The following is a 12,175-nucleotide window of genomic DNA, read 5'->3' on the forward strand; positions in this document are numbered from 1 at the left end:
ATGTAGGAGGGCCACCCCCTGTGGGCACTGCCACCCCTGGGCAGGTGGTCCCAGGTTACATATAAAAGCAAGCAGAGCAAGCCATGGAGAGCAAACCAATAAACATTGCTATCTACCATCTCCACGGTACCTCTCTGGCTCCTGCCTTAAGTTCTTGCCCTGACTTCCTTTCATGACACACTATGAGATCTAAGCTGAAATACACAAACATATACATATATACAAATACACATACACAAGCACACACTTGCACACATACATACATGCATACATACCTGAGTACATACATGCATTTGCTGTTGTTTTCTGCTTCCTGGCACACAGGTATATTTTCTCAATTGAGAGTTCCTCTCCCAAGATACTCTATCTTGTGTCAAGTTGACATACAGCTAGCTAATATATCCCTTTTTCCTGTACTTAAAATAGTTACTCTTGGGCCATTGAGATGGCTCAGCAGGTAAAGACACTTGCTACCATGTCTCCTAACCTGGGTTTGATCCTTGGGACTCTTGGGAAACAAATTCCACAAATTGTTTCTGATCTCCACATATGTGCTGTGGCATTGTGGGTATGTATGCACACTAAAATAAATAAAATGAAGTAAAATACCTTTTGATGTCTTTGATTGTGGTAATTTCATTTGTGTTTTCTAAGCATTGTATTGTGTATTTATTTTGTGTGTGGCATGTGCATACTACAGCACATGCATGGAGATGAGCATACAGCTTTGCAGAGTCTAGTCTCTTCTTCACTTGAATCCTAGGGATTGAAGTCAAGTCTTCTGGCTTGGATGCAGGTGCATTTCCCATTGAGCCTTCTTGCTGGCCTGAACATGTTATTCTCTATTTGTATGTATTTGTATATTTGCTTTTGTAAAACTTCATATAATTCATACATGTAGGCTGTGGTCCATTTCAAATGGTCATCATGTTCATGACAGGGCTACAGCAAGGGTGGTTGATTGACGCCATCTTGCCTCTGTGCTATGGCTATGCTGTTCATTGGTTGATTTTATGGGTGCTATTGATTCAATGTTAATGACCCATCCAACACATTGCACTGGGGATACAAATGGGGACAATCTTGTTCAGTTTTGAGGTTGCATTTATTTTTTTCAAAAAGGTTCCAGTGTGGGTATGGGATGTGGGCCAGGGCTCCTACCTAGTATGCTTGAGGTCTTACACTTGATTCCTAGTACTACCTCCTCCTCCACCTCCTCCTCCTCCACCTCCACCTCCTCCTCCTCTTCCACCTCCTCCACCACCACCACCTCCTCCTCCTCCACCTCTTCCTCCTCTTCCTCCTCCACCTCCTCCTCTTCCTCCTCCTCCACCTCCTCCATCTCCTCCACCTCCTCTAACTCCTCCTCCTCCTTCATCTCCACCTCTGCCACCTCCTCTGCCACCTCTACCACTACCTCTACCACCTCCATCACTTCCACCTCCTCCTCCACTTCCACCTTCACCTCCTCCACCTTTACCCCCTCCTCCACCACCTTCACCTCCTCCTCCACCACCTTCACCTCCTCCTCCACCACCTTCACCTCCTCCTCCTCTACCTCTACCACCTCCACCTCCTCCACCTCTGCCACCTCGTTCTCCACTTCCTCCTCCACCTCTTCCTCCACCACCCCACCACCACCTCTACCACCTCCACCACCTCCACCTCCTCCACCTCCTTCTCCACACTACCCTCCCCCTCCACGACAATCATCACCATCACCATCTTCACTTCCACCACCTCTTCCACCACCACTACCTGGGTGTGTGCCATGGTGTATATCACCATGCCTGGTTTTATGTGGTGGATTGAACTCAACTTTGTTCATGCAAAGTAGTACTCCATTGTAAAGATGCACTGCATTTCAGCTCTTCATCCCATGAACAGCTAGCTGTAAGCACAGAAGCCTGGGTGATATTATTGGATGATTTTTTTAAAACTAAAACATCTACTGTTATTAAAAACTCATTAAGAACATGTCCCAACTCATTAACTTGAAAGTAAATTGTGTGTGGTAATTTCATTGAGGCAGTCAGCCTTCCACAGTGAAGTTAAAGAACATTTAGCAGAGAGAATTCTGGGAAATACAGACTCAGCTAAGAAAATGTAACATGGAGGAAAGCAGGTGCTTATTTGCTGTTGTATGAATTAACACCTTACAAAATGGCAGGGAGCAATCAAAACCTTCCCTGACGTGGTTATATAGGGAGCTTCTCTGTGTGTGCCCATGTGAAATGTTGGATAATAAGTAGACACAGGTCTGGCTAGGTCAGACAGAGAGGCCCACAGGGCCTGTTGACATGGGATGGCCTCTGACTTGGTGTCATGGTTAGTAATTACAGAACAGCACTCACCTGGCTTTTTCTGCTATGTTAGCTTAGTTGTGATCTGTGTGTGTTGGGGAGGCAGGGCTTCTGGTGCCACTGAACCCTACAAACCTAGGATTGCGGCTTGCCTGCATTCCATTCCATTCAGGGGCCTGGTTTTATCTGGAGCTGGCCAGGCAGTTGCTGACCTATGCTTTGGAGGCAAGCAAAGTGCCAGGGGTTGTTAAACGGATGGTTGAGTTTCCCCAGATTCACTTGAAGCTGGAGGCTTCAGTTAATAACACACTCTAGAGTTGTTTTTCCTAAGATTGAGCCCGGTCTGACTCCAGTTTTGGTTTCTGTGGATTTCATATAATTCTGTGTCTGCCTCAGCTTTCAGGAAGCCCTCAAATCCTTGCATGCCTGTTTGAGTATGTAGAGGATGGCAGATACATGGCTAATGTTTAGGAGTACTTCTGCCCCACAAAGAGGGATGTCTCATTGCGGGTGGATCCTGAAACCTGTGCTTTGTAATCAGAGAAGTACAAGGGGGAGGGGGTGGAGCACATAGTGGGTGCCAGACCCTGCCAGCTGCAGGTGGTCCAGGAGAGACAAGCTAGGAGACCACGAGTTAGGTTTGGAGATAATAGAATCTTCCTCACCAGGTCTCATAGTGTTGTTGGGGGAGTTACTGAAGTAGTTGTGAAGATGACTCAACATCCACAGGGTGATCACCCTTGAATAGGACTGGGGCAGGCATGGTGATGGGTGGAGCTAAATGTTGCGTGCTTTAATGGCCTTTGCACCGGGCCCCTCTGTCTAATTTGCTGCCTTTTGTCATCGTGATGTCATAACTCCAAAGCTACTACCATCTGGTCACAGAATGTTGGCCTGGAGTTACCCATTTCCACTTCCTATGCCACCCTGGTTTAATTTCTTCCTAGTTCTGAGGAACTGGGGTGTTTTGTGTGGTCTCTGTCCTTACTTTTCTCCCTCAGAGCAGTGCAGAGGCTCTAGGATGGGGCCTTCTCTGTCTCTTTTATCCTTTGTGTTTGTTTCTTCTCTCGCCTTCCTTCCTTCCTTCCTTCCATTTTTCCTTCCTTCCTTCCTTCCTTCCTTCCTTCCTTCCTTCCTTCCTTCCTTCCTTCCTTCCATTTTTCCTTCCTTCCTTCCTTCCTTCCTTCCTTCCTTCCTTCCTTCCTTCCATTTTTCCTTCCTTCCTTCCTTCCTTCCTTCCTTCCTTCCTTCCTTCCATTTTTCCTTCCTTCCTTCCTTCCTTCCTTCCTTCCTTCCTTCCTTCCTTCCTTCCTTCCTTCCTTCCTTCCTTCCTTCCTTTTTGAGGCAGGTCTCACAAAATAACCTTGTCTGGCCTGAAGTTTGCTATGTAGACCAGGTTGGCCTTGAACTCACAGAGATCCACCTGCCTCTGCCTTCTCAGTGCTGGGATTAAAGGTGTGCACCATAGTGGCCCACCTTTTCTCCCACCTTTGTATTACCAGAGCTCAGAACAAGGCCTGATACCTAGGAGCTACACAGTGACTGCTCAGAGTGGAACAGCTCAGAAGGCCTGGGCAGAGGCCCAAGAACTTAGGGATAACCTGAGAATGTGGTTGCTCTGACCTCATCTCTTCATGGGCATGTTCTGAAGCTCCCATTTCTTTGCTTATTGAGAAATTCAGTAAAATGTACAGCAACTGTAATTTAACTGAAAATGTTGTTAACTCTAGATAGGCATTTATGATATAATCTCTTATAGTACTATAAGGAACAAAAGTAAGAATTCACATGGCAGTAAGTACCAGGCCATGAAATTACAGTTTCCAGTTGGGCATGCTGGTAGATTCCGCCTCTGAGGATGTCATCTTGCTTTGTGCATTGTAAACTATGGGATGGGGATTAAGAGTGGAGACTTGTGGCCTGGATGTAGTTAACATCAGCCCTTTCCCACAGGACTTATTTGTTTTTAAATTGGCTTGGCATCACCTCCTGGTTGCACCCACCCCCTTTCTGTGGTTCCTCCAGCACGGGTCCTGAGGGTATCCCTGACTTATGCGATTCATACATAAGTGGGGGTGGGGCTTTCAGAGCTCCCCAGGTCGCCTGCAGCTCTGGAGCCCACTGTGCTACCGCTCCCTTCCCAAGTGGATTGATGAGTCCCTGCTTCTCCTCAGGGTGACCTGTCTGTGTGCCCAGTTCGAAGCCGTCCTTCAGCATGGCATGAAGAGGAGCCGAGGATTGGCACTCACGGCTGCAGCCATCAAACAGGCAGCAGGCTTCACCAGCAAGACCGAGACAGGTACTTGAGACCACTTCTGATTTGTGGCTAGTTTAGTCTCTCCATAGCAGGTTCATGTGTGGGTCTGGGCATGTGCTGTGCCCAGAAGTCTCTGGAGTGAGACACAGAAGCTAAATCACTGCTGTCTGCACCTTAACTTAAATGAAGCCAATCTGAGCACATGATCCTCAGAGCCATGTGTCACCAGCTCCTCTGGGTTTGGTGGCCTACAGCCATGGTGCTTATACTACCAGTGTGGGGTAGCAATTATTGGGAAATTAATAACCTGTTTTAATTTGATGCAGGGGATAGTATGGCCCTGCATAATTAAATGTCTTCAGCAACACCAGAAACCCTGCAGGTCTCAAAGCTCAGAGTTTTGCTGTCATTCATTTCAGTGTTGTAAAACACTGTTCCTGAAGATAGGGAACTCTTGGTGCTTAGTAGGACCCTGCCCCTTAGATGGTCTTAGATGTAACGAACTCTTTCCTCTTCCCAGAAGTAGCATAGGTCTTTGCTGCCTCCACTGTGTTGGCAAGGAAGCTGGCAGGTAAGGGTTCTGTTCTGGCCATGAACTTGGGAATGAATTGTGTTATACAGAGATGACCTGGCACCTCTTCATCCTTTACATTTCAAAGGCGTGTGTTTAGAGACCCTCCTTGTGGGCATCATCTCCAGTTTCTGACACCTCCTCTTCCCCATTGCTGCTGAGGAAAGCATGTCCTGCTCCCATTAGTCCTCCCTTACACCAGAAAGGTAGAGCCTTCATGACATACGGTCTCACTAGAGACCAGTGGGGCTGCCTGCTGGACTTTCAGCCTTTGGCCTTGGGCTTGCAGTCCTCTTGCCCCAGCCTTGTCTGTGTTGGTAACAGATGTGTGCCACCACACCTGGTTCTAGGCCTGCCTTCCTTTCTCTCAGCTGTTCAGCAAACCTTTGATTCCTGTTTATCTAATGAGTAGCTCAGTTTCAGAAATGAATGTTCTGTAGCTCAAGAGACTGGGTTTTGGGAGTCCCTTTCAGAGCTGAATTTCACACTGAATTTCCTTTAGTGCTCTCAGGTTTCCTTTAAAAGCCAGCAAAGGAGCCAGGCATGGTGGTATAGGCTTATCATCCTAGCACTAGGGAGTTGGAGGCGTGAGGGTAAGAATTTAAGGCCAGCCTGAGCTCCATTAGATCCTGTCTCAAAAACTAAACCAAACTGAGACAAGACAGGTAAGGAGGAAGCTAATCCTAAGAATCTGGCACAGAGGCCTCTGTGTCTGTCAGTCAGCTTCTGCCGGTGGCAGTGCTGGTAGCTCTCCTGGGATGCATCCATCCTATGTCTTCTCAAGGGGGAATCAGTGTTCGGCCTGCTTGGTAAGATTTCTCTAGCGTCCCTATATTTGCTGAGCCTCCTTTTTTTTCTGTTTCCATCTTGACTTGTTAGATAGTTACTTTAATCTATGGGGTGACCAGTGTGGGAGGTCAGCTGCTGGCCACAGAGGCAAGCTGGATCTGGAGCTATTCTGACCTTGTGGGAGTGTCCAACCTTAGTGCAGCACACAGGGCAAGCATGGTCTCTGAGGGTGGTCGGCAGGAGGTGTTGACAGGTCCTGTTCAAGGCTGGCTTGCATTGCTCACATGAGTGACCCTTTCTCCCCCAGCACCCTGAGCTTTCACTGTTTCTCTCACCTCCTCCTCAAGTTCTGACCTCGGCCACACAGGGAGATAGCTCTTCCTGGTCCTCACACACTAGATTGTTTTTGCTTCTCGGTCTTTGACTCTGATAACCAGGAAAGCCCCGATGCCTTTGTAGCGTTCTGGGTGCCCTCCCCCCACCCCACTCATGCTTGCATGAGTTTTCCTTCTGTACCTGGGAAGGTGGGGGCACAGACTCTGTTGTTTTATGCTGATTTGGATGCACAGCTGTGCCAACGAGAAGCTGGGGACAGAGCAGACTGGCTTAGCCCTGGGGTGGCTGCCAAGGCCTCATTGTCATCTCTGTTGGCTGCTTTAATTAACCATTCACTGGCTGCTAGACAGGCCTTGGCTGATTAAGACCTCTTTCCTTCAGGAAGTGATTAAGAGCCTCCCAAGGGAGGAGGGCTGGTGGTTTATCAGCTGAGATCAGGTCAGTGGCTTCTTGTGGTTGGTTGGGGAGCCATGGGAGAGACCCTTTTATCAGATATGAGTCCCTGCCCTCCAAGATGTAGCACAGGGGTTGTGACCTGTGGCTTAAGATTGTCAGGGTTGACATCTTTCTCTGACTTGTCAGATGGGCACAGTGGGGACATCTCCCTGACTCTTGTTTCCTCATTGTAAGATGAGGCAGTTGCAGGCCGTGCCTCCTCACAGAAGGGTGGTTGGGCTCGTGAACAAATTCCAGGCCAGGTTCAGGCCTCCTGCATTTCAGTAGTCTTCTGCGTGGTCTGCACTGTCCTTGTATTAGGGACAATGGCACAGGCTTCAGTCAGCCCACGAAGCTGCTGTATCAGTTCTGTTTGCAGATGAGGAGCGTGGTCCGCCCCAGCTGGGTACTAGCTCAGTGATAGGGTGCTTGCCCAACATGCGTGAGTTCATATGTTCAATCCCCAGCACCATAAACAAAACAAACTCATTTCCCTCTGATGAGAGGGAAGCTCCACCACCTCAGCGCAATGACTGAATATAATGATCTCATTGGTAGGGAATGTGGCGTGCCTGCCAAGGATGTGGCTTGCATTTGGCCTTCTGAGGTTGGGCACATGGATGGCTGAGCTTAGTAACTCATTTACATATGTATGCATGTATGTATGTATCATATTTTTTATTTACTGTTTGTTTATTTTTTGAGACAGTGTGTCTTTGTGTAACAGAGCCCTGGCTTTCCTGGAACTCGTGGTGTAAACCGGGCTGGCCTTGAACTCACCTGCCTCTGCCTCCCAAGTGCTGAAAATAAAGTTGTATGCCACCACTCCTGCCTTATTTTTAAGTTTCTAACACTTAAAAATTGTGGAGTTTCATGTTGAAATAGGGGTTTGTACTTTAAATTTCAGCCCGCTGTCCCTGGGCCCACACTTGCTCTGTGGCTGTGGTTGGAGCTGAGCACACTGGCTTCTGCAGGTTGGATAAAGGTGTCCCCTCATTCCTATCACTGTCCCCTTCCCTGCTGCCCTGAAGCTTGCGATAGTGTTGGCTGTTGTCTGCTGTCCTCATTGTCAGGATCAGGAGGTGGGAGCTACTAACCCCACAGGCTGGCTGTCCCACAGGCTGGCTGTCCCACAGGCTGGCTGTCCCACAGGCTGGCTGTCCCACAGGCTGGCTGTCCCACAGGCTGGCTATCCCACAGGCTGGCTATCCCACAGGCTGGCTGTCCCACAGGCTGGCTGTCCCACAGGCTGGCTGTCCCACAGGCTGGCTATCCCACAGGTTTGCTGTCCCACAGGCTGGCTGTCCCACAGGCTGGCTGTCCCACAGGCTGGCTGTCCCACAGGCTGGCTGTCCCACAGGCTGGCTATCCCACAGGTTTGCTGTCCCACAGGCTGGCTGTCCCACAGGCTGGCTGTCCCACAGGCTGGCTGTCCCACAGGCTAGTCAGTGTCTGACTGCTGCCCTTTTCAGGACGTGGTCCAGAGGAAAGGAAGCAGATTTGAGCACTTGAAGTTTTTGAGGACCCCCCGCCCCCTTCCAGATTCCTACTGTGACCTGTTCTGAGGGCTGAGTGAGGATGCTAAAGCATTTTGTGTGTGTTCCTGTTCATGCATGTGTGGAGGACAGAGGTAGATAACATCGGATGTTTCTGCTGTTGCTTTCTGTGTTATTAGTTTTCCTGGTTTTGAGATAGGGTCTGGTGCTCTCAAGTTGACTAAACTGGCTGGCTAGTGATCATGGGGGTACTCCTGCTGCTGTCTGCCAGTTCTGGGACTGTAACACTTGGCTAGCTGCTTTCCTTTCTTTATGTGTGTGTGAGTGTGTGTGTGTGTGTGTGTGTGTGTGTGTGTGTAAATGCATGCAATGGCTTGAATATACAGGTTAGAAGACAATTGTGGTAGTTGGTTCTTTCCTTCTGTGCAGGCTCAGGGACTTAACTCAGGCTTGGTAGCAAGTACCTTTACTTACTGGTTCATCTTTTCATGATAAAATAGGTGTTTCAGCCCACAAATGACGTTTTTCTGAGGGTGTTTGGCATTTGAACTCAGGTCCTCATGCTTGAACAGCAAACACTCTTCTTACTGAGTCAATTTCCCACCCTCACGGTGTATGTTTATAACCTCAACTTTGGTGAAGTGTTGACTATAAGGTAAATACACAAATGCAAAAAACTCTGCATGCAGTCTCACTGTTCTTAAGCCACTCATATTTCTATTACTTGTGTCATAGTAATATGAGTGGCCTGCCAAGGGTGTCCCTGGTTTCTGTGTCATCCCCCAGCCTTGCCAAGGGTGTCCCTGGTTTCTGTGTCATCCCCCAGCCTTGCCAAGGGTGTCCCTGGTTTCTCACACAGACCTTTGTGTTTCCTCATTTTGGAGGAAACATCATGGCCGTATTTGTGTGGGTTTTCAGCATTGCTTTGTGAGGTTCTGCTGGGCTGTGGGGTACCAGGAGCTGATCTGCCTCCACTACGGTCAGTGCGTTAGTCTATTCATCTGCTTTACTAAGGGATGCACTGGGCCACTTTCACCCTGGGTTAACGGCAGTCCTCCTGGAGCTCTGTGTGTGTGTGTGTGTGTGTGTATGTGTGTGTGTGTGTGTGTTGGAGGTAAAGTGATGAGTCGTGGGGCTCATGTGCCTGAGCTGGAGACTGAGGCTCAGCTTCTGTCAGCAGGATCTCCTGTACCAAAGTTTGGGGTTCTACATCCTTTAATCTGAGCACTGAGGAGTCAGAGGAGGTAGATCTCTGTGAATTCAAGGCCAGTCTACAGAGTGAGTTTCAGGACAGCTAGGATTTCATGAGGTGACCCTGTTCCCCCTCCTCCCCAAAAGAAAGAAAATCAATTGAAAGCAATTTATTCCACAATAATAGATGTAAAATATTAAAATCAAATCCAGTGATACATAAAAAGAACTTGCGTAATTACCCAGCTGGGCTTGCTGGGTGTGCTGGTGTGGCCTAATACAGTCCTCAACCTCAACAGATTCAGAGAGAGCATGTGATAAAATGCAAGGATAGGAACTCTTAGCAGCCTGTTACCCAACAGAAAGGAATGTTCCCAATCTTATGAAGTCCTCTAAGATCAGGATCATGACAAGCAAGCCCACATTTCCAGTGTAGTTTGGTGGCATATGACAGATCTGCTAGGGGAAACAAAGCAAGAGAGGAAAAAGGAAACTTTGTTCTCTGCAAAGGATCTGTGGAGAAGGCAAAGGACGCCTGGCTGCAGAGCAAGGTCTCATCTCAGGGAAATGGACTACAAGTCACTTACTGTGCAAAAAGGAGAGGACCGCAGTTCAAATCCCTAGGACCCACATGAAAAGAAGCCAGGTGCAGCTCTCCTGTGAGGAGCTGGAGGTGAGACCAGAAAATACCCTGAGCTTATGGATCAGGCAGCCTGTCACATACAGCCTATTACACACAGTAGACAAATAACACAGTGACCCTGCCTCAAACAGGAGCAAGGTTGTCTTCTGACCTCTACATACATGCTGTGACACATAGCATTCATACACACCTGAGTACATGTGTACATGCACACATACATGTATATACATGTAAATAAAATAAAATTTTAAAAAATTTTAGAGAAAAGGAAAGAAGTATAAATCTAAAAACTCTACAAACTATTATAGTTAATTTAGTAAGGTTATTAAAGACATGATTAATAAACAAAAAGTAACTGCATATCTAGGTACCAATAAAAATTATTAAGTATTTTTAGATGCTACTTTTAACAACATAAAAAAGTCTCAAATACCTAGAAATACCTAAGCAACAACATTCATGGATACCATAAAGCACTAAGAAGCAATAGGACATCAGCAAAGCAGGTCTATTTAAGGTTCACAGGCTGGAATTTTCACGTTTACAAGTGTGTTAATTCTTCTTGACGGTTGTGGACCCGGGACTAGAGACTGAGGTGTGTGTTTTACCTGTCAGAGCAGACCTGGCCTCCTGGTTCTCCCAGCATCTCTCAGTTCCTACCTGGCATACCCTGCCTTCAACCTTGAACTTTTTAGCTCGGGGGATGGGCTGCCCTTCCCCCCAGAGGCTCCTTCCTATTATGATCCAGACATTTTGTGCACTCTCTTCCTCCTCTTCCTCTTCCTCTTCTCTACACAGGCACCCTTTCTTTCTTTCTTTCTCCCCTCTCCCCCCACCTCTCCATGGCTAACTCCCCTGGCCTCAGTCCTTGGGGCCAATGAACTCGCCAGAGAGCAGCTTTCCAATAAACCTGCCTTTAATACATTCTAATCTGGCTTGAATTGGCTCATTTCACTGGCAGAAAAATAACCTATTCTCAGATTGATTTAATGTAATCTGAGAATAATTAATAATAATTATAATAATAATAAATAATAGTAATTAATGCAATCTCAGATTGCATTAATCCTAATTTTTTTTTTTTTTTTTTTTTGGTTTTTTCGAGACAGGGTTTCTCTGTGTAGTCCTGGCTGTCCTGGCACTCACTTTGTAGACCAGGCTGGCCTCGAACTCAGAAATCCGCCTGCCTCTGCCTCCCGAGTGCTGGGATTAAAGGCGTGCGCCACCACGCCCGGCTGCATTAATCCTAATTTAATGCAATCCCAACTATGGTTCTAACAGTGATTTGTGTGTGTGTGTGTGTATTTTTTTGTGTATGTGGAAATGGACAAGATGATTCAAAATGCAGGACTCAAAGAAAAGTCACAACAACCTGAAACAACAAAGTCCAGGATTTACATTTACCAGATACAAAGACTTCTCTTAAAATTACAGTAGAGGGGACAGGGTGCTATTGCTAAAATCACTTACTAGTAGGACATAAACGTTGTGTGCTGGCTAGGTTTATGTTAATCTGACACAAGCTAGAGTCATCAGAGAGGAGGGAGCCTCAAGTGGGAAAATGAGTCTGTAAGATCAGGATGTAGGTAAGCCTGCAGGACATTTCTTAGTGATCCATGGAGGAGGGCCTAGTCCACTGTGAGTGGTGCCATCCCTAGGCTGGTGGTCCTGGGCTCTATAAAACAGCAGGCTGAGTAACCCAGGCGAAGCAAGACAGTAAGGAGCACCCCTCCGTGCCCTCTGTATCAGCTCCTGCCTCCAGGTTCCTCCCCTGTTTGAGTGCCTGTCCTGACTTCTTTCAGTGATAAACAGTGATGGGAAAGTGTAAGCCAAATAAATCCTTTCCTCCCCAAGTTGCTTTTGGTCATGGTGTTTCATTGCAGCAATAGAAACCCTGACCAGGATATACGGTGTACCTCTCCTCCTAAGGTGCCAAGGACAAACCGAGGCACGATTCTGCTAGAATTCATTTGGGTCTCCTTACAGAGCACAGGGGATGGATTACTTACAGCGCTATAGGTCCTTCTTTCCTCATACCCAGTAGACCAACCCTGGAAAACCTTTATCCAGCAGGGATGAGGGGGTCCCCATCGCTACAGAGATGAGCCCCCATTTCTAGTTTTCCTCAGCAATATACTGTAGCCTCTCCACATG

At 47.5% G+C, this 12,175-nt stretch overlaps 1 protein-coding gene across 2 annotated transcripts in view; it reads left to right on the top strand.

Annotated features, from left to right (window-relative positions):
* Snx29 (sorting nexin 29) overlaps nucleotides 1-12,175 on the top strand; it is a 431,651-nt gene that overhangs the window by 32,459 nt on the left and 387,017 nt on the right. For both annotated transcript variants that reach the window (XM_021185334.3, XM_029470597.2), the window contains exon 4: nucleotides 4,478-4,602. In XM_021185334.3, coding sequence (XP_021040993.1) covers nucleotides 4,478-4,602 — 125 coding nt within the window. The remainder of the gene's footprint in view (nucleotides 1-4,477; nucleotides 4,603-12,175) is intronic.

The sequence above is a fragment of the Mus caroli genome, unplaced genomic scaffold (assembly GCF_978045245.1).
Source record: "Mus caroli unplaced genomic scaffold, Mus_caroli_1 scaffold_17, whole genome shotgun sequence".
NCBI classification, from domain to species: Eukaryota; Metazoa; Chordata; class Mammalia; order Rodentia; family Muridae; genus Mus; species Mus caroli.